Source organism: Carassius carassius, chromosome 32 (genome assembly GCF_963082965.1).
Source record: "Carassius carassius chromosome 32, fCarCar2.1, whole genome shotgun sequence".
Taxonomy (NCBI): domain Eukaryota; kingdom Metazoa; phylum Chordata; class Actinopteri; order Cypriniformes; family Cyprinidae; genus Carassius; species Carassius carassius.
The window spans coordinates 29472049-29498011 of record NC_081786.1 but is presented as its reverse complement, the minus strand read 5'-3'; the positions used below and the strand labels follow the sequence as shown (position 1 = coordinate 29498011).

General features: G+C 41.0%; 1 protein-coding gene across 2 annotated transcripts in view; it reads right to left on the bottom strand.

The window, feature by feature from the left end:
• Nucleotides 1-2679: 2679 nt before the first annotated feature.
• LOC132113319 (intraflagellar transport protein 43 homolog) overlaps nucleotides 2680-25963 on the bottom strand; it is a 31665-nt gene continuing 8381 nt past the window's right edge. Inside the window, exons 3-9 of one of the 2 annotated variants that reach the window (XM_059521122.1) lie at nucleotides 17175-17245; nucleotides 13950-13985; nucleotides 13263-13309; nucleotides 6032-6104; nucleotides 4996-5071; nucleotides 4712-4774; nucleotides 2680-3140 (exon numbers count right to left, since the gene is read on the bottom strand). In XM_059521122.1, the coding sequence (XP_059377105.1) occupies nucleotides 3030-3140; nucleotides 4712-4774; nucleotides 4996-5071; nucleotides 6032-6104; nucleotides 13263-13309; nucleotides 13950-13985; nucleotides 17175-17245 (477 nt within the window). In that variant the 3' untranslated portion in view covers nucleotides 2680-3029. Of the gene's footprint in view, nucleotides 3141-4455; nucleotides 4608-4711; nucleotides 4775-4995; nucleotides 5072-6031; nucleotides 6105-13262; nucleotides 13310-13949; nucleotides 13986-17174; nucleotides 17246-25963 lie in introns of those variants that run through there. The other variant, XM_059521123.1, reaches the window with a different exon arrangement.

Sequence of the window (25963 nt, the reverse complement as noted above, 5' to 3'; positions counted from 1 at the left end):
ATTTCTGTCAGGCTCCTTCTCCTTCTCCTTCTCTTGCTTTAGCTGTGCTCTTCAACACTAGGCAGAGATTTGAAAGTCTGGCGGTGTGGGCATTCTCATTCCCCCTTTTGTTCTCGAAGCAGCTCGAGTTCCTAAAGAGGAACGTCTAAGGTTACATATGTAACCCTGGTTCCTCAAAGGAACGAGACGCTGTGTCGCGGTGCCACATTTCCGGCATCTCTGGTCGCCATTTGCTTCATCCTTTGAGGCTGATTACTGGCTTCGCCGCTCATGCTTTTATGCTTCCTGTACTCTGACGTCACCCGCCTATGACGTCTCGCCCTTCCATTGGACTAATTATACACGTTATTCAGAGACGTCAAGCTGGACTCGTTCCCCATTCGTTCTCGACGCAGCGTCTCGTTCCTTCGAGGAACCAGGGTTACATATGTAACCTTAGACGTTTTCTTGCATGAAATAATCACTTGTCTTAAAGAAATAGTTCTAAAAATTAAAAATTCTATCATCACAATATTTTATAGAGCTTTTTGGGAGAAACAGGCTAAAATGTATGTTTATCCTCACTGTCAATTGTCTTCTCTGACATTGCTCACAAATCTCAATCATGTGTTTTTAAAAAGTTGCACGTTTGCGTACATGTTTTTATTGAGTATCATATTTGATCCATCAGGCTTTTATGGCTCATATATTCGGATATGGTGTGAATATGAAGTAAAGAAAAGCTCAATTTTATTATTTTAGAAAAACATGCAATTGAATGCAGATGCTGATATTTATATGTTGCTTGTACTGTAAATCAATGAGAACTTTCTAACAGTGCAGCAGATACTGACATAAACTGATGTGAATATGAGTCTGTGCTCTATATCTCCAGTAATGTGTGTCAGTAAGATGAGATGTAAATGATCCGCACATACAATGCAGTGATTGAGAGCTGAAGAAATCAAGAAATCAAGGCTCCTCAGAAGATGTGAGATGTTCTGGAGGCTTGTGAAGATCATTCCTCCACTGAGGAACAGTGAAAGTAAAGCTTCTCGAAACAAACGCTCCTCAAAAGATCCTGAGGATCATAAGTTTAAAAGTCACACAGTACACAGGACAGAATGATCAAATTTTGGTGCTGTATCTCTATAATAAGCTATAATCTTCAGAAGAGATGCAGTACAGTGGAGCTGCACAGAAAGCAAGATGGAGAGAAATAAAACAACAGAGAGAGAGAGAGAGAGAAAGAGAGATAGAGAGCGATAGAGAGAGAGAGAGAGAGAGAGAGAGAGAGAGAGAGAGAGAGAGAGAGAGGGGTGACTTTGAAGAGCTGGACTGAGTCTTGTGCCAAGCATCTCTCTGTCACCTAATCCTCAGTCCGACGGGTCGGTTATGGGAGCGTTTGGTTGAGGCGGGTCAGTTACCCGCTATCACAGGGCTTTAATCTGAGTGGCCGCTTCCTAAACTGGCTGTGAGAGCAGTGCCAGGCGCTGGCATCCCTGAGAGAGACAGCTAGAGGTTGTCTGTACATGGATGGGCACTTCACAGCTCGGTGGGGGAGGGGGGAGGAAGGGGCATCGCGGCAGCTGCTCGGGGCATATGGGCAGAATTCATTAAAAGAGCCCTGATGTGAGGAGAGAGACAGAGAGACGAAGTACAGCAAGAGTGTTTCTGTGTGTGTATGTGTTCATGTACATCACAGGTTCTTGAGAAACGCCTTGCATCACACTTGGAAGCTGTGCTAGACCTGGAGCCAGCGTTAGTTTAGTATCTTTGATAGATTACACTTTATTTTGATAGTCCACTTCAGACATTCTACTAACTATAAGTGACTTTGCAACTACATGTCTCAGAGTAGACTGTTAGGTTAGGTTTAGGGTTAGTAGAATAAGTTGACATATACTTGTAAAGTTTCTCATAGTCAGTATGTTGTAGACCCGTCATAATAAAGTGTGAGCAGATATTAAACAGACAGTCTAATACTCTAATGACTGCTAGCTGACACGTAGTTGTAAAGTTACTTACTGTTAGTAGAAAACCTGAAGTGGACTATCAAATAAAATGTTACCCTTTGATATATTATTATAGTATATTTGGAAAAATAATTACATTTTATACTTTGTTTACATTTTAATTAAAGTTTTAACAATCTTTTTGTGCTTTTGTCATTTATGTATTTTTTATTTAAACAGTCTTTCTATATTTAGGTTTACTTGTTTTACTATTTCATCTTTAAACAAAAATGAGAGAGATGTCGCCTTGGCAACTCATTCAATAAGTGGTTGGGGTTATGTTATATATATATATATAACATTTTTTTTTCATTAGAATATTTGTGCATCTACAGCTAAATGTGTAATGTGTTTTATAATAAATAGGGAACACATCTATAGATTTAATATTAATATTACATTTTTATAATTTCATTACTAGGAAAAATTGCAGTGCTTCATTTTGCAGTAAAGCTGAACTGTTTGGTTAAGGCTGTGTTAAATGTTTTGAGAACAAGTCCATTGGAGACAAGTATCAAATCGATTGAAAAAAAAATGTTAAGAAGAAATACATACCGTAGTCTACAAGATACATACTGATTATCATCATAAAAAATAATAATGAAACATTTCAGTTTGAACTAATGCTTATGAATAAAATGATGAGACGTAAAAAGTTTCAAATAGTGACATTTAAACAGATTTTGTGGCTTAAATCCACACGGTGTGATAGAAACGCAGGAATGAAGCTCATGAGAACAGGACGAGCTCAGATGGTCGATGCTGTGGTCAATAATGATAAGGCCAGCTTGCTCGGATGTGCAAAGTTCATTTTAACTCAATCAACTGGATTTCAGTTTCCTCGCTCATTAACCTTGGGTTTATGTTTTTTCCAGATACTACAAACGGTGACAAATGTCTCCAGATTGATCCAGTTAAGAAAAGCAATGTTTCTGGGTTTGCAAGGTTAACCTTAATGAGAAACACACACGTCAAGAAACACATTCAACATGAACAATATTTTCCCATCTGAACACATGACGTGTAAATCCATCCTCAGGCCACAGGAAGTGGAGACTGATCTTCCCGCTCTCCTTGATCCCATTCCGTCTGGAGTTCAGAGGAGACCTCGGTGAACAGATGATCCCAATCCCAGCCCGTGTCTTCCTGCACAGACACCACCAGACCACAAACACAGTGCATTTAATGCTAGAGTTCACCTCAACATCAAGCTGCTGTCCTCATTCACTTACACTCGTGTCGAGGGACACAAAAGGAGGTTTTCTGAGAAATCTTTATGCATCTTATTTCCATAACATTGGATGTATAGGACAGTTCATATAGGACTGCAAAATGTAGGAATAAAGTAGATTTTATGACTTTTGTGCCATATTTCACTTCCTCACATTTAGAATATAGTATGCAAATCATATGTAATTCTATAGTGTTTTAAAAAAAAATATTTTGATTAACCATTTCTGTCTTAAATAAAGTCATTGTATATACAAGAGAGAGGGTTCTTCAGAATATCTTTGACATTAAAACTGTGATTATTTTGATGTTTTTGGTCCTTGTCATTAGGGGTCAAACGATATTGTTTTTTGTTTTTTGTTTTTTTACAGCAGATGCCGATATCTTGGAAAGCAGGGGGCCCGATAGCCAATATAATTTTTATTTTATTTTAATTCATATTTAAGAAATTTGAAATCATTTGACAAAGGAATAAAAAAAAGTGTAAAATAAACATACTTATACTTTATAATACCATACTAAAGTGTTTTTCACAAATAAATAAATATTTAATAAAAATATAATAAAAAGAAACTAAACACTGTAATCAACAGAGCACTCAGTATTCTGGGAAGTTTGTGTGCATTGGGAATCATATTTTTCAAATAAAGCCAGGGTAACCCTCATTTTACACACAGCACACAGTGAAAATGACAGTGGACAAATGCATAAAGCGCAGCATAATTTGAAATCATGAGTTTAAAGTTTAAATCATTCAATTCAGGCGGACTGACATCACACAGAGAACACGCGATCATGCTGAATACACACTTCACAAGATCTCACAGCAGAGTTTGCAAGGTTTGTGAAAATAAATGTTCATTAGTCATTCAAAGATTTGTTTAAACTATATAAATGCGTATTTGCTTAACGCTGACAGCAAATGAGAAAGTATTATAATGTTTGCCTTTCTATTACTAATAATATAAAAGCAATCGTTATAATTCTTTTTGTATACATTTTAATACCTTTGTTTAACCGTTTTATCTGATTATTAGACAGACTTCTATCCGTGTTAGACAACGACAGTAAACAAGAGAGAGTGTGAGTACTGTGAGCTCAGGTGCTGCTGCTCAAAATAAAAGTCCCACCTCGAACACATCGGCCGAGCAGAAAAACTTATCGGCCAATGCCGATATTTGAAAAAAAAGCCAAATATCGGCCGATGTATCGGTTGACCACTACTTGTCATAATGGACTGTCATTCTATATAGAAGAGTGAAGATTCTTCAAAATATCTTCTTTTGTGCTCCACAGAATAAAAGTCATACGAGTTTGGAACGACGTGAGGGTGAGTAAATGAAGACAGAGCGCTCATTTGTGGGTGAACTGTCCTGTAACACACTGTGGGACAGTATGAGATGAAGAATGATGCTGGTGACTTCATAAATCTGTTGGTCTGGCCTAGAAAGAGCCGGACAGACGCTATATTTACTGGCAGAGCTCACCTCTCTCACCTCCTGCTCCGGGGCTAAAACCTTCGTGAGCAGCTTCAGGTCAATCTCTCCATCCTGAGAAACATTCAGTACAGACAAAACATTAGCCAAGCCATCACTGACAATACTGAAGCATTGCAATATGATGCCAGGTCAGTCAAAAAAACTAAACAGATGCTGTAGGACATGAAGAATGAACTAGGCAGCAACTTCACGCTCCTTTCAACATCCTTGATTTACACAAAGCAGCAGTTTGTTGTTGAGGCATGATGGGTAATGATGGGTGAGTGTCTCACCAGGGTCTGGAAAGCAGAGTACTTCATGAGGTCGTTGTCCAGGTCTCTGTAGGTCATAACTCTGTTCACCTGGATACTGCAGACAAGAGAGATCCATAAACACGTGTCTGTTTTTAGCATCTCAAAGGCATCTAAAGACTATTTTATACTGGATGAACTGGATGAAATTCAGCTCCATCAATGAATTCAAACTTTGACAAAATATTATGACAAGCCATAGACATGAACACTAATTGTTAAACCCATTATTCATGAGACAACCGTTTGCACGACATATCCAAGTGTTTTTGGCAGATATGTGTGCACAGACTTGTGTTGGGACATTAATTAAACAAGTTTAGTGCACTATTGAACTATTGAAGAGCAGCTGTTTTATTAGTGTTGTATGTGGGTAGACTTTTTGTGAAACAATATTCTCTGTAAAGCTGCTCTGGAGTGATATTTATTGTGAAAAGCACTATACATGTAAATCTGAATTTAATTGAAAATGTTTCTCTTCTGTTAACTTAAAACAAATAATTTTAGTCATTTGTTTTGGCTTCAGTACAGTGACAAACACCAATTATTTTATTTGGGAAATTATAACTTTAAGATTGGTTGCTACTTATGTTTACAAAGAGAATAAATGGGTCTGTATACATGAAAATGTTATATATATATATATATATATATATATATTTACTGAAGGAGTCCAAACAAGGGGATCGTCATATTTGAGGGTCACTGGCACCAAAAACTATCCATTTACCTATGTGTTTAAACCTTATGTAAATAACATAATATAATATAATTAATATAATATAATATAATATAATATAATAAAATATAATATAATATAATATATAATATAATATAATATAATACAAGCAATAAGGTTAATGGAAAGAAAGTCTATTTATTAAGTACCATAGTGTCTTTTAAGCCAGAAGCATATAGACAGTTTAATTAACTAAGATTCTAAGCAAGATCCAGCAGATCTTGAAGCAAATGAGAGTTTGTTTTCTTGATGATGATTATTGTTTGGACTGAAGGATACCTGGGTGGAGCAGCGATCTGCATGGTGAGGTCTTCCTCTTGAACCTCCTCAAGGTCTGGAATCACTGGGATGTCTAGAAAATGCAGGTGAAATGTGTTAATCTTGTTAATAGTTCAGTGGAAAATACAAAACATTTCACGTAACTACCTATAATATTATGGTGGCCAAGAGAGGAAACATTCTTATAGTAGCTGATTCAGAAAAGTGCCAGATTGTCCTAGCAAAGCCGGAAAGCACACAGCACAGGTGCACTCAGGGCATGTCCAAATCCGCTTTTGCTATTTTGACGACAGAAAAACGGTTGGCGTGCCCGGGAGCATGGTCTAAACGGGTTGTCCCTATTCTCTTAATGAGTAATGGGTGATTTTGGGGCGTAACGTGCAATAAACCAATCAGAGTCTCATCTTCCATTCCCTTTAAGAGCCAGTTGCGCTCATGCCATGACGGATTTGCTATTTACACGGCGGACTTTGTAAGAGCAAAGACAGAACGCGTCTCCGAGATGAAACAGAGCTGTTCGTGTGTGAGCAAATAGATAGCCTAATTCTGATACATGCGATGACTATCCATTATGACATGTAGGCATTTATATATATATATATATATATATATATATATATATATATATATATATATATATATATATATATATATATATATACACACATAATTAGCCTACAAAAAAAATCTTATGCATTGCAATCCTTTAATTTTTTATATTTGGCATGTTTCTGTGCTGCTGTGCGTCCCTGTGTTTAAAAAGCAGTGTGTACGTGCGTTGTGGACTCGCTTATACTAACACGCTCTTTAAATAACAAAGAAAAAACATTGCGCCAGACTTTAGACCAGGTTTGAGTTGGTCTATGGCGCAGTCTATTTTCAGCTCCTTAAAATAGCAATGCACCAGCAATGTGCCTGAACACACCTCTTTTTTAGACCAGCACGCCCATGGGCACACAAATGAGCGCAAATGAATTTGCTAATTAAACAACATGGTACTGGATGGGAAAATGCGAACGGCGCCGGACTGAAACTAGCAAACACACTTGCACTGCACCTTGCGTCACGGGTGTATGATAGGGCCCACTTTCTTTCTTTGCGTGAACATTTGGGCAGCATTACGCAAATATTTCCACATTGTGACACAGACATGTGGGGGCGTGTCTGAATGAGGTCTTTTAGCCCAGTCTGGATCGGCCTTCTCTTTTAGATAGAATAAGTCCTTTTGTGGGAGACTTTGAGATTTGTGACTCTGCAGAACTTATACATGCACAAATAGCTTCATAACACACTAAAGCACACTATGCATCATATGACTCCCTTAAAAGTAATCCATCTTTGTAATTCCAAATAATGCAAGTGGATAGGATCCTCAAAGTTGATGCTTCAAAAACCATGCGAATGAAAATGACAGTTATCCATAAGATCCCAGCCAATGAAGAAATGTCTTAAGCAAAAAATGTTTTTTAAATACAACTAAAATGTGTTGCCATGAACCCAGAATCCATTGTTTTAAATATTAGTATTTTACTTATACACACCTATAGTTTTGCTTTTAAAGACATTAATTTATCATCTCTGGGGTCACATGAATTACCACCATGTTCACTTTTTTGCATGGTTTTTGAAGCATCATCTTTGAGGGTCCCATCCATTTTCATTATATTGACTCCCACAGATGGATTATTTGTCTTAAAGGGGTCATGTGATGCAATAAAAAAATGTCCTTTCTCTTTGGAGTGTTACAAGCTCTTGAAGAGCTTGCATGAAGTGCATGAAGAAGATCTGTAAAGTTGCCATGCCATGTTGTAAAGACACTGTGTGTTTTATTGTGAAAGTGAATTTCCGTAACATTTCCGTCACACGCTTGAGGTTTCAGCCAATCATAATGCAATGGATAGCTGGCCAATCAGAGCACACCTCGCTTTTCAGATGAGCTTTGTAAAAATTTACGTTTCAGAAGGCGGGGCATAGAGGAGAAACAATAATGTACAGTAGGTGGAAAATGCTGCGTTTTTTAACCTTAAACCACATAAACACATTGCATTACACCAAATACACAAATAATGCTATTTTAAGCAACATCATATGACCCCTTGAACATCTCCCTATTTGTTCATATAAAGAAATAGTCACACATTATTTCAAACATCTGAGACGACATTAGAATGAGTGAATTTTCATTTTAAGGTGGAGTATCCCTTTAAATGATTCACAATGTTTCTGCATGGAGACGGAAAAAAAAAGTTGTAAAATAATGAGTACTGAAGTACATTTTACAAAAAAAAAAAAATGTTCTAAAAGTGAAAACTGTTTCCACATAAAATTTTTCATGCACAGCACACTAATGTAAGCTTCAAGTGTCAATCATTCATTTGTAACAGTTAGTTTACAAATACTGGCTTGTTATAATTGACTTACATGTTTATTACAGTCAGGTTTATTTACTCGGCAAAGCCATTTTTGTTGATCTTGGAGTCTGATTATGGATTTAAATCGACCATGTGAGCAGCATAAAGTTTTTCTCAAGACGCACTCGGCCATATGCTGCAGCTACTGCTGTGTGTTACTGCGAGTAGCAGCATTTCCCACAATCATCACAGATGCTGTCTGTCTCCTCGGCACGGCTCTGTTTATATTGTGTGTGAACTGGCGTTTGATTTCCTCCCTCTCTGTGTTTCTCTCACTCTCGCTCTGACATCCTCTTCCTCGCTGCCCCCTGTCACGGCGACCAGGCGGCCATGAATATTCAGTGATCAAGACAGTATCTCTTCCCGCTGTGACGCGGCGCTCCGGCCAGGGGCTCCCCAGAAAGACCCCCCCCCACCCGACGCACACTCGTGTTCGTCCCGGCGCCGAGCATTTGGGCCCTGTCAGCGGCACCCACCCTCAGGACCCTTCAGGCCAGAGCGGCGACCTCCGTGTCCATTCGGGCCGGGCCGGGCTCCAGGAGCGAAGGCCTGCCTGCGAGCCCATCTGTGTGGGGTCGGAAGTCACGGCGCGCCCTGGCAGGAGCCGCGGTGCCAAGAGCTGCATGCCCGCTGCCTGGAACAGTGGGAACCCGCTTTAATTGGCAAAACTCGACAGGACAGAGTGTGGCAGCGCTCCCAAAGAAGGACAAACTTTCACAGCCCTTCTCCTCTTTTTGGACAGACTTCTGGAGTGTGTTCAGGTTTGCCACGAGAGCACACGTTTACAAAATCACCGTCAAACTCTGTCTGACAGTGCTAAGAAAGTAAAAGAAAAGCTTTGTTAATTAAACCAGAGGCTGATACATAAAACATGAACAAAACTTTTGTCACATTGACCACTCAAAGCTGATCAGTTCAAAACTGACATGACTGGAACAATATCCATAAAAACAAACTTGCATTCACTTTACATTCTGCATGGGAAGCACTCTTTTTATAATAACTTTATGATTTATTTAAGAATACCAAGTCATTAAAAAACAATTTCATTATTTAAAGGAAGAGTTCACTTTTAATTGTATGGAAAAGAGCAACTCAGACATGCTGCTAAATATTTATGTAAAATATACTGTATATTAGTTTTTATATCTCCAATAACATGTACTTCGTAAGATGAGATGTAAATGATCCGCACATATAACACAGTGATGGAGAGCTGAAGAAATCAAGGCTCCTCAGAAGATGTGAGATGTTCTGGAGGCTTGTGAAGATCATTCCTCCGCTGAGGAACAGTGAAAGTAAAGCTTCTGGAAACAAACGCTCCTCAAAAGATCCTGAGGATCAGATTTGAGACTCTAAAACATGATTGATGGAGAATCAAGTAAAGCTGAGCTGCTTCAGTCCAGGAAGAGTTCATCTGGAGATATTACTGACCTTATTCTGACCTTTACTGGATCACAATCAGTCAAGATCTGAGTCGAGCTGAAGCTGGACGCTTCTACAGTTACACTAGAAGAGCTCTGACTCTAAACTATCAATCAGAGACAGAAGACCTGCAGGAGATGAGTGTGAAACAGGTTTAACAGAAACGTTTTGATTGTGTTAATCATTTGGAGCTTTAGAAACTTGAATATCATATCATATTTGAAAATGAAATATTATTTCATAATATTACTATACTGTATTTTTAATCAAATAAATGCAAAACAGTATTTTTTAATTACATTGAACAATTTTTAATACATAGTTATTGCTTATGAGCTTGACGCCATGCACTCTCGCATTGCACAAATACTTCTACTCCACAAAACACATACAAAGCTGCCTTAGTAACTCATGAAGCAGCCTAGATGTCCTAAAATGCTCCTCCTCAGAGTCTCAAGGAGATGAACGTGGTCATTTTGATATAATTTGTTATTCTCTCTCATCCTCTCTGAATCCTGTCACAAAAGCCACGTTCAGTTCCATCTCTCGTAACAAGCCCCGTTATCCTACATTGATAACTTCTTCCTTTTCTCTCATTTTTAATTAAAGCTAATTAAAAATGCCAGCCTCGTTTAGTCGCTGACAAGATTCATCTGTGTTCCTGATATACAAATAAATGCAGGCGAGCACGAGCGCTGCTTCATATTCATGAGCGCGAGGTGACATCGTCTCCTCATTTCTAAAGCAGTGCGTTCAGCAGATTCGGGCCCCCGCCGACCCCCAGTCAAATGTAATGGTCTTAGTGCAATGACATCAGGAAGCCTCTCCGTCCAGCCTTTGCTAACACTCTACTGGATCTCAATGTTTCAGAATAATGCCCCATCGACACAAATGCGTCAGAGCTCAATGTGAAGCGCGGCGAGGTAAAGCTCACCATGATTAAGCGGTCAGAGAAAACAACGGTTTTCAAATGAGGTCGAGATGTGACCTATGACACGAGGTCGAGAGGGATTCGACAATGACGTGCACCAGACACTGCTTTTTGATGCTGATTCGATCAAAAAGTCATGTGTCACGGCTCTAGATGATGCTATTTTCTTATTTATTCATGAGTTTGAGCAGCTTTTCCATGAAAGAGTAAAGAAGCTCACGATGTCAAGTTCAGAGATTCTGACAGCCAACAACTGTTGTATTAATGTGTGGTAAGACAGAACCCAAACAATCATTTGACCACACTAGAGCACACAATACGCATAGTATGAATATATTACTGACACTGATGATCCCTGCTGATGTTTTCACATGGTGGATGATCAAATCCCACAGATTTACATTAAAAGAAGGACCCAAGACCAAAGGCAGAACAGAGGCGTTTCTGAGCAGTAAGAAACCACCTAGCAACCAGACAGAACACCCTAGCAACCATCTACAATCACAAGCACTGCAGCGGTGAATTTGGCAAAAGCACCAACTAGGTATGAGAAGCCATTAATTTGATATACTGTTATTTTACTATCATTGACATATTATTATATTTTATTATTTTTTAAATATATTTTCTGTTTTCATTTTAAATTCAAAAGCTGTAGTACATAAAGTTTTAGCAATTTTGTAATTTTTATTAGCTTAAGCATTTTTATGCTCAATCGAAATTATTTTTTAGCAAGTTTTAGTTTTAGTTATGTTTTTTTGGATGCTCAATCAGTATAAATATAATGCTGTGACGAGTGGGGCGGGGCCGAGGGACATGGGAGCGAGGCCGGGGGAGTGATTGGAGATGAACTACACCTGTTCGTCCCACCGGTCTCGAGGCCCATGGAGGAGATGGAAGGATATAAAACTGGAGCGACGACAGTGAAGGACGAGAGAGGACCAGGCCTGGGCTTTTAGTTGTGTTTTGGGTTTTATTTTATGCGCACCAGTCGTCCGTGAGGGGCTGGTGCGCTGTTTTGTGTTTATTTTGTTGTTATTAAAATGTTTTTGATTGTCCGCCGGTTCCCGCCTCCTTCTTCCGGATGAATATGAAGGTTGATATCGTTACAGTGGTGCCGAAGCCCGGGAGAAGGAGGGACGCGCTGCTGAAGATCCCTCGCCGCTGTGGTGAATCCGCGGTGCCAACGAGCTGGCGAGGAGTGTGCCGCCATGGACGCTCGAGGCGGTGGGCTGGAGCGAGTTGCCGGGGACGGGCGAGCTCGCTACCGGCCGCCCACGATGTGGAGAGACGGCTGCCGTCCGTGAGGGAGCGGAGGAGTCGGCGCCGTTCGCCAGGTGGCCGGAGCCTGCTGCCATCCGCCGGAACGGGGAGGAGCAGGGAACGGGGGACTCCTGCCGGCTGCCCAAAACCGGAGGAGCCGTCGCCGTCCACCGGGCGGCGGAGGAGTGTCGTGCCGTCCGCCGAGGGCCGTCCAGTGCCACCGCCAGGCACCGCGGAGGAGATCACCCAGCTGGTGGAGGGCCGAGCAGCGGTGCGTCTGGGAACCGGAATTTTTTTTTTTTTTTTTTTTCCTCTCTCCCCTCTCTCGTCTCTGTCGCTCCTCCTTCCATCTCCTTTTCTCTCGCCTCGCCTGTCCTACCCCCAGGTTCCCGCAGGTCCCCGGGAGCGGCCCCCCCGGCGGGAGGGGGGGGGGGAGTAGAGCGCAGTCTCGGGAGTACCCCCCGGCCTGCGAGGGGCGATGGGGGTATGTGACGAGTGGGGCGGGGCCGAGGGACATGGGAGCGAGGCCGGGGGAGTGATTGGAGATGAACTACACCTGTTCGACCCACCGGTCTCGAGGCCCATGGAGGAGATGGAAGGATATAAAACTGGAGCGACGACAGTGAAGGACGAGAGAGGACCAGGCCTGGGCTTTTAGTTGTGTTTTGGGTTTTATTTTATGCGCACCAGTCGTCCGTGAGGGGCTGGTGCGCTGTTTTGTGTTTATTTTGTTATTAAAATGTTTTTGATTGTCCGCCGGTTCCCGCCTCCTTCTTCCGGATGAATATGAAGGTTGATATCGTTACAAATGCTTTCAATGCTTTTGAATGTCATTTAATGAATATTCTGGCAACTGTATCCAGTGCGTTTAAATCTGCATAATCTCTTGATTTTTTTAAAGAATTACGGTATTTTTAAATTCTTTTTGTTATTATTTGAGAGCAGCATATGGCCTGAAGATCACATATCTCTGAGCCTCACGCTATCAGCTCTTTCAAGCCTAGTGTACTGTCAGTGTGTTTGTATCTCATGAAATAATGTTTATGAATGTGTAGACTTCATCAATCACAGCAGCTGGACTCTCACTTTATCCAGCACCCTTCTGGAACATCACACAATAAATGAGCAGCCATCAGCTTGAGTTCTGTATGAACTTCACATCTGGTCAAACAGAGTAAATGTGTCTGAATCATCTACTCACCACTTTCATTGTCAGAGCCCTCGGGGGTTTGTGGCCTCAGCCGCCGGCTTCAGACGGGACAGACAACATGTTAAACACAAGAGATCAGGGACAAATACTCCATCCACACACACACACACACACTTCGGTCCAGCTTCTAAGAGTCCCAATTAGAGATGAGAGGAACAGCTTAAAAACATACCTTGAAATGTACGCATTTTCTAATGGCTTAGTTTTCAATCAGAAGATCATATTAACCAAACAAACGGATTCATTGCAAGAGTAAAAGTAAATGTTTAGAAAAAAATATGTCATGGGAAAAACCTGTGTGAGAATAATTATTATTTTGTATTTGGTTTGCAGCGTTTGGTCCTGGTAGTGGTGGTTTTTATACTTGCCAGTCACAAGACAAGGTGTAACTGTTTAACAACAATCTTTAGGAAAATGAATGGATAAATCACTGTGAGTATAATGTGAATATCGTGATATACAGTCCAGTGCTAGTGGTGCTAGTGCTAGTGATCTAGTCCCTAACCCCGCCATCACGTCTTTTAATCAGAGTGATTGTTCTCACATTAACCAAGGACAAATTCAGCACGAGGATAATTTCCTCCTTAAATCAAGAGCATAAACAAACATTCCTGATTCTTGAGATTTGAGCTCCTAATCACTGCGTGTCAAAGTGAAAGAGTGAAGGTGTAAACTCACTCCTCCAGCTCTTCAGCGGCCGACTGTCGTCTGGACCTGTGGAGGACATCACAAATCACCATACTTGACCATATTTGTACCATAAATACTGTACCATATTTGATACACACATTTTTAAAGTCTTGAAATGATTAACACAACCAAAAACGTTTCTGTTAAACCTGTTTCACACTCATCTCCTGCAGGTCTTCTGTCTCTGATTGATAGTTTAGAGTCAGAGCTCTTCTAGTGTAACTGTAGAAGCGTCCAGCTTCAGCTCGACTCAGATCTTGACTGATTGTGATCCAGTAAAGGTCAGAATAAGGTCAGTAATATCTCCAGATGAACTCTTCCTGGACTGAAGCAGCTCAGCTTTACTTGATTCTCCATCAATCATGTTTTAGAGTCTCAAATCTGATCCTCAGGATCTTTTGAGGAGCGTTTGTTTCCAGAAGCTTTACTTTCACTGTTCCTCAGCGGAGGAATGATCTTCACAAGCCTCCAGAACATCTCACATCTTCTGAGGAGCCTTGATTTCTTCAGCTCTCCATCACTGTGTTATATGTGCGGATCATTTACATCTCATCTCACTGACACACTGTTAGAAATATCTCATTGATTTACAGGACAAGCAGCAGCATTTGATCATATAAATATCAGCATCTGCACCATATTTTAGTTTTTGTTCAGTTTGAGTCTATATACAATTTATAATTTTTTTCGCTTCATGTTTTCACTATATAAGACTATACGAGCCATAAAAGCCTGATGGATCAACAAAAAAATATATACACAAATAATTTGTTTTAGATTTTTAGTCTAAAGGTATAAGTAAAATCTTCAGTTACAAAGAATGATATTTTTCTTACGTAATAAGTCAAATGTAGAGGGTTAATGTGATATACAGCTAGTTTTTGCTGGTGTTGAGCACCACCTAATGGATCCTGACATTAATGTGCATCTCATAAAGTCTTTAACATAATCTATATATGTAATGCTAACCCTAAGATAATAAACAATCTAGTTTTTTAGTGCATTGATATCCTGGAGTTGCTGTGCTGTGTATTCAGAGATGGGAAGGTGTTCATTATACAATGCAACTGCTTCCCAAAAGCCTGGAGCCTCTTGTAACCTCAGGAGCAGCACAGGGTAATAAAGTAATGTGTAAACCGTAATGCAGATGCTGATAATCACAGTGTTAGCTCACAGTGTCCGGCTCTTGACACACTGCCTGTCCTCTCAAGCGCTGTTTAAGACTCAATACGGCGCTCTCCATTAAGACCTGTGTAACACAGCACCATAAACACAGTACAACTGTCTGGAAAAAGTTGTTCAGGATAAAATATATAGTGACAACTTGGCTTCAAAGATTCATCAATACACTGACAGATCATTTAGTGTCAATTAAGAGTGATAGATCTGCAAATCCTGGGATTTCTGCTGTGGGATTAGCGGGAACAGAGCGCCGGTGACTGAGCACCAAGGGTGACATTGAGATGAAGAAAAAGTCCTTGTCTTCTTCAGAGGGGACGATTACTTTGTTTCAGAAGGAGAATCAATGCGTCGAGAAGCCCTTTAACACTCCCAGCCGAGAGAATCAAGATAAGTTTGGCAGACGCGCAGAAGTGACACTTTGACCTTTCCTGAGAGACGTGTAGAGTTTGCTTCATTCCCGTTAACTGAGCCAAAGGCAGTGTTGACAGACTAACACTTCTTCATTTCAATGTACAGTATGTTTACTGTGTACAGTATGCACATTTACTGTATGCATAAGACTGAGCTGCTGCATTTGCCAGGTCCATTTCCAGTGCAAAACAAACACTGATGTAACATTGACCATGATTTTTAACATCGTGTTTTATTTGATCAGTCGACAGGTTTACACAAAGCTGATTTAAAAATGCAATATAATTTCTAGGTTGATAACCTTATATGCAGTGTGATGAGGTCATGTGATCAGTATAGTGAGCATGTGGAAATGCTTCTTGTGATGAACTTTGCTCCTTTTTATGAAATAATTCAATTAATTCAATGATGAACTGCCTTTAAATATTGTCCTTTTGCATTATTGACACACTATTTTCCTAATTAATGCTGTTCAGCTGTTTTGACAAAATCTGTATTCTTAAAAGCACTATATAAATAAAGGTGAATTTGACTTTATTTGACTTAACTTACCACCCTTGTTTTCAGGGTGGTTTTCATGTACAATAAAAACTATCGTATTAACTTTGGTGTATTAACATTGCATCAGTTAATGACATACAAAGGTTTTTATTCACCATCAATTCAAGATCTGCAAAACAAAAAATGTTTTCATATTATTTACTTCTTTATTTCAACCTTGAATTGACTAGCGTTCAAAAGTTTGGGGCCAAATTTAATTTATTTATTTATTTTACAGTTTTTTGTTTTTTTGTGGTGTTGTTTTTTAGTAACATAAATTAATGCATGTGTAATGAATAATGTTCTAAACTATTTCAAATAAATCTATTAATCTGTGAATTAAAACATTAGTAAACATTAGTGTTTACAGGTGAATTACTGAAATAAACGCTGGCAGTAAGAGTGCTCACTGATCTGGTCGGTCCAGTAAAACTCATTTAACAGGAAATGACACCATCATGTGGTGACTGACCCTAATTGCAGCGGATTCAAGGAGCCCACAACAAACCCTACAGCACTGATGCAGGATTCACAAAAAAAAAAAAAAAAAAACAGTTTACAAGCATTTGATTTAGTTATAACTGCAGTTTATGTAATTCATTCTGTTAAGTGAGATGAAAGACCTAAAGTTAGGTCAAATAGATGAGAGCGGAGATAAAAGGACATTAACACTGATGAAAAAGAACTAAAGCAAAGATCACACATTTGACAAAAATTAAGAAAAACAGGATGAGAGAAATACTCAGCTTTTTATACTACAACATTACCGGTGGAATGCAAACACAGCTCCCACAATAATGTGTGCTGTCCAAAAGTTGGCTGATAAATATAAAATATTATGAAATGTGTAATAATTTATGGATTTATCACTTATAAATGCTGGACTGAAACACTGCTGTTTAATAAAGCTTTGTGAGTGAAGACATTTTGTTGGAACATCCTTATCTTTGCATTTAATTGACTGTGCGTAAGGAGTGCTTGTTTGTGTGTGGGACAGAACAGTGTGGGCTTTTAGAAAGGCTGAACATTAAGAACATTTATGTATCTCAGAAAGACAGAGAGAGGGAGATGTCGACTCACTTGGCAGATCCGGTTCCTGTGCTCTCCTCCGCCCATCCTCCCTGCCGACGAGCCGGTTTCGGTGGAGGTCCCTGAGATCAAACACACATTCACAGCTGTGTGTCTTCACATTATTAAGTATTTAAGGTATAACCAATATCATAGTTTCCTATTAAAATGTCCTGAAACAACAGCTTTAAGATCAACAAATAACAGGTGTGTGCTACCAGTCAGATGTCTACAGATTTTTTGATGACTTACGTTAAGCCAAAAGTACACTTCGTTTTTTATGTGTACTCGAGGGCCTGTGTGTGTTTGATGCAGATTTCACCACCAGAGTAGTATGTGCATACTGTATGAGCACCGCCCGGTTTTTGTAACAGCCCAGGTCCACTGGCACATAGAATTATAATTTTTTTGCACTAATTAGTTGTTCCACAACATGGCAACAGTGTCCCAAGCCGTTGTTTGACAGTAGAAAATGAAACTTAAGAAATGGCCGCACTGACAAGTGATTGTGTTAGAGCTGCAATTTATTTTAAAAGAGTACAACAACATTTTTATCAACACATGGGTATAAATAGGCAACAGGTGAATCTACTCATTCACTTTTAAGGCTAAGGAGCCTAGAACAGGTCGCTGGCAACCAGTGATGGTTCAAGGTGGTGGCATGGGGATATAATGTCTCGGTTACATAACGTCTCGGACATGATGGGTCACATACATAACTATCTCTCGGTCACGAGTTATGTCGTGACAACATAGGGGGTTCATGGTAAGCACCACAAACAGCACCCTGTTACAACCCTGTAGCCCTGCAAATGTTGACAAACAGCCACAAGTCAGACAAATGCTATGCAAAGGTAGTAACCTTCCCATCACCCTAGCAGAAATTCGCAGACCTTTGTGCCCGAAAGGACCAGAAAGGTAAGTACATCGCTGATGGAGATAGCCATGCCGTTATGCGTGCTAAAACGTGCTAAAATGCAGAATAAGCATGTCTAATGTGTTTTAGCATGAATTGGAGTATATCAGGAAAGAAAATGAAAAATAAAAATATGTATAGAAGAGTTACCCATTTTAACTTAGTTTAATTGCCATATAAACCAATTATAACTTAAAACAAACTCACAATGAACAATTTGTCTTGCTCAGTATATGTGGACACATAGGGAATGGGACTCTGAGGCAGGTCCAACCAGCAGAGCCAGACAGAATGGTCTGTCAAAGGGAAGACACTGGTTCACAGAGGGAAACCTTACTGTGGAAGAATACACATATAGGATCGCCCGAGTGGAATCAAGCCATATGGACACTTAGCCCAGTAAAGGGGATGACCAGAGACCAAGGCAAGCTAAAAACGATACTGGGCCATTTGTCAGACTGCTCCGCCAAGTCTTACTGCAGGGGTGCTGGAGGACACTCAACCAGGGTTTCCCATCTGGAAAACTCTACTGTAGGAGGAAAAAGGTGCTCGCATTCCCGGGTGAGAGGGAATGGCGCAGCAAGCATGACACTGGTCAGCTCTTCCCACCACTTACCTGTAACCTAACACACAGGAAGAAAGTGGCTCAATGCGGAGATTCGCAAAGGTGTTCGTGCCACCAGCCCGCAGCTCTACAGATGTCTGCCACCATGTCTGAGGTGCCGTACACCAGCGCATAGCAGGAGGCAACATTCCATGTGGAGTGAGCCCTCACCCCCAGGGAAAATGGCTATCCTTGCGATTGGTATGCCACGGCGATGGCATCCACTATCCAGTGGGACAATCTCTACTTAGAGACAGCCTTCCCTTTCTGTTGACCTCCATAACAGACAAAGAGCTGTTTAGAGCTTCTGAATCTTAAGGCCAATTCACACTGCGCCGACAAACGCCAACTGACTAGTCTGTCAGAGTTTGTTGGATCAGTATGTTACCCCGCTGGCATTTGTTGGCATTGCTTGGAGTTTGTTTTCACCCGACTGAACATGCCTAAATGCCATTTATTGGGTTGTGGAATGTCTGAGCATTGTGAAATGATTTTCCAACAAACTACAACAAACTTTGACGTAATCTGACGGGGCCTCAAACCATTGCCATGTCAATGCACATATTTCACTCAAAGCAAGCTTTAACCACAGACTCTTTCAATTAATTCTGATTTTCTGATTTTCTTTCAAAAATTTTGATTGTGGCTACAGGATCATCCATTTCATCCCCAGTCAGACTTATATTACTGGATATGAGCGGTGCGGCGTGACAAAATACAATGAGGTTCTATTGATTATAATCAGTGAAGTTTTCTACACTGGATGTGGCACGATGCGACAAATGTTGCATCCGGTGTTGACACAGTGTTACTCTCTTTGACTCAAAGTTTGTTGGTATTTGTTTGGTCACTTTGAACATGACAGTTATTTTTCATAAAATTCTAAATCCAACAGCCAACTTGAGCCAACTTGTATTTGGTGATTGAGTTTGTGCAGTGTGAATTGGCCTTTACGGGACATAGCAACGCCAAAGCTGGATCTGTCTCCTCAGAGGACAGTTCTTAAAGGTTCACCACCTGATGGAAGAAAGGCGTGGTGGGAACCTTGGGCACATATCCAGTCCAGGGTCTCAGGAAAATGTGAAAAAAAGCACTACTCCAATCATGCATCTTTGTGGGTCCTCTCAGCGAGAATAACACTAGTTCATGAACAGACTCCACTTCAAGGCCTAGGCTCTAAACTGAGTGAATGTGTCTACCACCGCAGATGCAAGATCCCTTAAGTCTGCCGCATCCCATCCAGGAGCCACACATGGAGGTTTCAGAGATCTGGACATGGATGCCATAAGGTGCCAAGCCCCTGAGAAAGGAGGTCCTTCCTGACCTTGCACAGTGTCTGTGCGAGAAGACTTGCTGGGGGAAACACATACTTGCATACCTGGGCTACACCGAATCAACTACAGGTCAGCCGGATCGTCTCGAGTCTGAGTCGCCATTCTTCAGGAAATGTGAGCGGTTGTGAGAATTCATCGGCTGCACGATTAAGCTCCACAGTAATGTGGACAGCGTGCAGCAACTTGGAGCTTGCAGAGGAGCAGATGGTGGGCAAGGTGTGACATGCAACATTATTGTAGACAACCCTGTGATGTACGAAACGGTCTCAGTGTTGACCATCCAGACCAACACATGCTTGCCAAGCAGCAGCAGCCAGAAGCACTCCAAGGCTAGTAGCACTGCCAGCAACTCGAGGCAGTTCATGTGCCAAAGCAGTTCATGTGCCAAAGCATATGGTGCACCAGCCCGCACTGAAGGCATCCATCATGATCACATGCCGACACACTTGTTCTAAGAGTTTTCCGGTCCATATAAGGCAAGGTAGGAGCAATAGGGGGCATTGCGGGCAAGAGTGAGGAGGCCGTGTGTTGCTCACTTTCAACCCATGAGCCTGGTAACTCGGAGGAAAGGGAAACTGCTCTCTCTTGAAACTGTGGATACCGCTTGCTGTTGAACCAGCAGAGGAACAAATCCAGGATTCTCCAGGGGAAGGAGTGGCTCCATACTCACCATGTCCTCTGGGAGAGCAGCATACCATGTTTCTGGGTTGCCCGTGTCAGGGTCACTACATTGTCTTTTTAGAGTACTTGGGGCCAGCTGGAACACAGGAGGCATGGCACTCCTGCGAGAAGCTCACTCTGGAAGATGCAAGAGGGCACCCATGGTGACGAGGAGCAAACTGGGGCACAGCCCACAGCAGAATGGTGGCAGGTGGAGGATCAAGTCAGGGCAGGATGTGCTGGATGGCCTTGGTCTGCTTCTGTGCTGCTGAGGACTGCAGGGCACAGTCCTCGACAGCAACACCAAACAGGCCAGCCTAGGAGACAGAAGCATCAAGAAAGCAAACTTTGTCAACGTCTCATCTCGACCAGGTTGAGCCAAAAATTCCATTACTAGCCCAATTACGTTGACATTGCCACTGACAGCTTACAGGCTGGACAGGACACAAGGACAATTTCCACCTGCGAAATGTCAATGTACCCCCTAGCCACTCTGCTATTGAGAGTAGAGGGTAAGGTTCGATTCAGCAGCAGAGACAGCACTTAAGGGGGGCAGCCCAGTCGAATCTTCATCCTCGGAGGATGATAGCACATCCCCCGATGCTGCGATCGACATTTAATCCTCTGGCGGCACACCAGGAAAAAAAAAACCTGGGACCATCATGATCCGGGCAAACGAAATCAAACGGGAGTCACACGATCGTGGCCGCTTACAGAAGACCAAGTTGAACCAACAGGAAACAGATGGAGAGGCATCTTTAAAAAGAGCCATCCATGATTTGCTCTTTTTGAGAAACTCTCATTTAGTTGAAGCGACCAGGGGAATCACTGATGACAGGGAAACTGCTGTATGCGCCATAGCACCAACCAGAGCAGCCTCTTCTCTTTCCAGTTCTCAGAAACGATTGGCTTTGTGGAATTGGAATTCATTCACTCACTCGGATCTGAAGCAAAAATCTAAATGAATGGATGCACATGTCACCTATTTATTCCCATGTGCACGGGGAGTGGCTCAGGTATGCAGAATTCACTAGCCAAATTCTATGGCGTTTTCTCTTAAAGTCAGAGAGGATTGGGGCTCCCAAGTAAGTCCCCTACGTCATCAACAGGGTTCTAAATTAACACCCGCCAACCCGCCAAATGCGGGTTAAAATTAATTTTGGCGGGTGTTAATTAAAACTTACTAGCCAGTTTGGCTGGTGATCCATGGCATGAGGCTCTGTTCTCGGTCATTTATCCCCCTGGCAGCACTTCCTACATTTCCCATGAACACTGTGCTGTAAAGCTACGTGATGACGTTTCATATGCCCATTGGCTGCACGCAGTTTGCAGTTAAACCAGCGCGAAAAAACATGGAAACGAATAGAGCGTCCATCAGAAAACACAAGGAAGAAGAACGAATGGAGCCAGAGCAGGGAACATAGACTGAAAGAGGAGGGAGTTAGCTATTAAAGAAAATAATATAGATTAAACTAAATGCGGCGGTGGTTGGGACAGATTTCTGGGGGCGAAAAGAGGAACGAGGCAGGGGATGAGGATATTACGGAGCCCCGCACGTCACCTGTAGGAGAAAAAACAATCAATCGGTGGCGACGGTTTTGCAATCCGTCCCCTCAGTTTATAAAACGTACTCACGAATTCATAAACTGTTCCTTCGGTTTAACAAACCGTGCCCACGAATTTCCAATCCGTGCGCTCAGATTTTGTAAACCGCACCCTCGTTTTTTTAATCTGTACCAACGAATTCATAACCTGCGCGCACACTTTCGCAATCCGTTCCCATGGATTTGTAAACCGTACTCACAGATTCATGCAGCAAGCTCCTACGTGTTAACATACAGTTTTAATGAATATTATTATGTGGAATGGGTCTACAGCAAAGTGTCTTAAGTGATTCTCTATCAAGTGTAGTACGAGGTGGAATACAAAGATTTAATAAGAAAGATGTGCATCAAAATCTTGTTAAATTTGTGATAATCTTATAATAGCACTTGATTATTATTGTACAATAAACATGCCATTGTGACTGACTCTGGAGTAATTATTTTTCCTCTTTTGTAAGTTGTTTTGGATAAAATATTCTTATGCATAACCTGTATAATAATATATAATAATGATAAAAATAAAAAGAAAGTTATTTTTATAATTTTAATTTGTAGGCTAAATAAATGATTACAAGACAGTAAAAATGTTTGTCATAAAATAATTAATGAATTGCTTTATTTCTAAATAACCTTTGACAGTTTTGGAAATGCTTGTGTACAATTCTTTCTTAACATGAAGACTTATTTTTGTGATTGTATTATACTAAGCTCCACCCACCCCACCCCACCCCACCTGCCGGAGTTAGATGCATGCTTCACTGTTAATGTTATTATTAAATAATTAGGCCAAAAATAACATTGCATTCAGTTAGAGAGAAAAGGAATGAAAACATTAACGGCATATTATTTGTTTTGTATTGCTTTTTACCCTTATTTTCTTATTTTTAGCGTTTATTTTTTTGGCCATAAAACACAGGCGGCTGTGTCTTATCCTATTGGTGATTAATGTAAAATAAACGCTAAAAAGAAGACTATTTTGTGAATGCTGATCGTGGTCTTGTTGGATACTATGAAAAATAATGCTTAATAAACAGAAATGAATCTGCCGGTGGGGGCGGCGCCTCAAATGCGTGTCAGTTTACAAATCCGTGGGAATGGATTGCGAAAGCGTGCGCACGCATTATGAATTCGTGAGTACGGATTCAAAAACCGAGGGTACGGTTTACAAAATCTGAGCGCACGGATTGGGAATCCGTGGGCACGATTTGTTAAACCGAGGGAACAGTTTATGAATTCGTGAGTACGGTTTATAAACTGAGGGGACGGATTGATTTTTTTCTCCTACAGGTGACGTGCGGGGCTCCGTATTACGGACAGAGAAAGAAAGAAAAGAAAATTTAATGCCAAATGGCTGACGGGTTATGAATGGCTTGTGTTTGATCACAAGAATGTCGTAATGCTTTGTCAGGATTGTCGCATGTAAGTTAAGCGAAAGAAAAAACAAAACAAGCAATTTCGTGGTGGGAACTAATAATTTTAAATTTGAGTCAGTGTATATTTTGTTGTATGCATTGTACTTTATATGTGTTTTTCATGCCAACAATGTTAATAAAATGATCAAATGCATTCAGTGGCACTCATAATTTGTTATTTTTACCGGAAAAAAAATGGCTAGTGGAAATTTTGATTGGCTGGTAACTTTAGAAAGTTACCAGCCACATTGGCTGGTGATCAAAAAAGTTAATTTAGAACCCTGGTCATCAAGTCATAATTCGTAGTGACCAACAGATAGGGAACTGAAGTACTCTTTGGGCTTTACATTTAGTAATGTTGTTAATAATGTTCAGTTTCTTGCACAGACCAATCAGATCGCTTCATAAGACCTCAATATCAGCAGAAGCAACAATATATGTTGCCTGCATGCTTTTGTTGAATCGCAAGTGGCCGCTAGCCACTGACTTACATTTTATATACTACCGAGACCACAGTATAAAACCACGGAAAAATCTTCTTTACTTTTCTACTTAAGTGAACTATGTATATATACATTTCATCTAATCCTAAAATACAACACATTGCAATGCATAATTTGAAATACAGCTAAAACACCTATCATATCATCCTAACTTCATATTTTACATTCTTTGGGTCCTATCATATGCCCGGCGCAATGCGATGCAAGCCGCAGCTCAAGTGTATTTGCTAGTTTCAGTCCGGCGCCGTTCGCATTTTCCCATCCAGTACTACGTCGTTTAATTAGCAAAACCATTTGTGCCCATTTGTGCGCACATGGGTGTGCTGGTCTAAAAAAGAGGTGTGTTCAGGCGCATTTCTGGCACATTGCTATTTTAGGGAGCTGGAAATACAGGTGCTGGTCATATAATTAGAATATCATCAAAATATTTTTGTTGATTTATTTCACTAATTCCATTCAAAAAGTGAAACTTGTATATTATATTCATTCATTACACACAGACTGATATATTTCAAATGTTTATTTCTTTTTTGATGATTATAACTGACAACCAAGGAAAATCCCAAATTCAGTCTCTCAGAAAATTAGAATATTACTTAAGACCAATACAAAGAAAGGATTTTTAGAAATTTTGGCCAACTGAAAAGTATAAAAATGAAAAGTATGAGCATGTACAGCACTCAATACTTAGTTGGGGCTCCTTTTGTCTGAATTACTGCAGCAATGCACCGTGGCATGGAGTCGATCAGTCTGTTGCACTGCTCAGGTGTTATGAGAGCCCAGGTTGCTCTGATAGTGGCCTTCAGCTCTTCTGCATTCTTGGGTCTGGCATTTCACATCTTCCTCTTCCCAATACCCCATAGATTTTCTATGGGGCTAAGGTCAGGCGAGTTTGCTGGCCAATTAAGAACAGGGATAACCATGGTCCCTAAACCAGGTCCTGGTAGCTTTGGCACTGTGTGCAGGTGCCAAGTCCTGTTGGAAAATGAAATCTGCATCTCCATAAAGTTGGTCAGCAGCAGGAAGCATGAAGTGCTCTAAAACTTCCTGGTATACAGCTGCGATGACATTGGACCTCAGAAAACACAGTGGACCAACACCAGCAGATGACATGGCACCCCAAACCATCACTGACTGTGGAAACTTTACACTGGACCTCAAGTAACATGGATTGTGTGCCTCTCCTCTCTTCCTCCAGACTCTGGGACCCTGATTTCCAAAGGAAATGCTAAATTTACTTTCATCAGAGAACATAACTTTGGACCACTCAGCAGCAGTCCAGTCTTTTTTGTCTTGAGATGCTTCTTGATGCTGTCTGTTGTTCTAGAGTGGCTGGACACAAGGAGTGCGACAGCTGAAACCCACGTCTTGCATACGTCTGTGCGTAGTGGTTCTTGAAGCACTGACTCCAGCTGCAGTCCACTCTTTGTGAATCTTCCCCCCATTTTTGAAAGGGTTTTGTTTCACAATCCTCTCCAGGGTGCGGTTATCCCTATTGTACACTTTGTTCTACCACATCTTTTCCTTCCCTCCGCCTCTCTATTAATGTGCTTGGAAACAGAGCTCTGTGAACAGCCAGCCTCTTCTGCAATGACCTTTTGTGTCTTGCCCTCCTTGTGCAAGGTGTCAGTGGTCATCTTTTGAATAACGGTCAAGTCAGCAGTCTTCCCCATGATTGTGTAACCTACAGAACTAGACTGAGAGACCATTTAAAGGCTTTTGCAGGTGTTTTGAGTTAATTAGCTGATTAGAGTGTGGCACCAGGTGT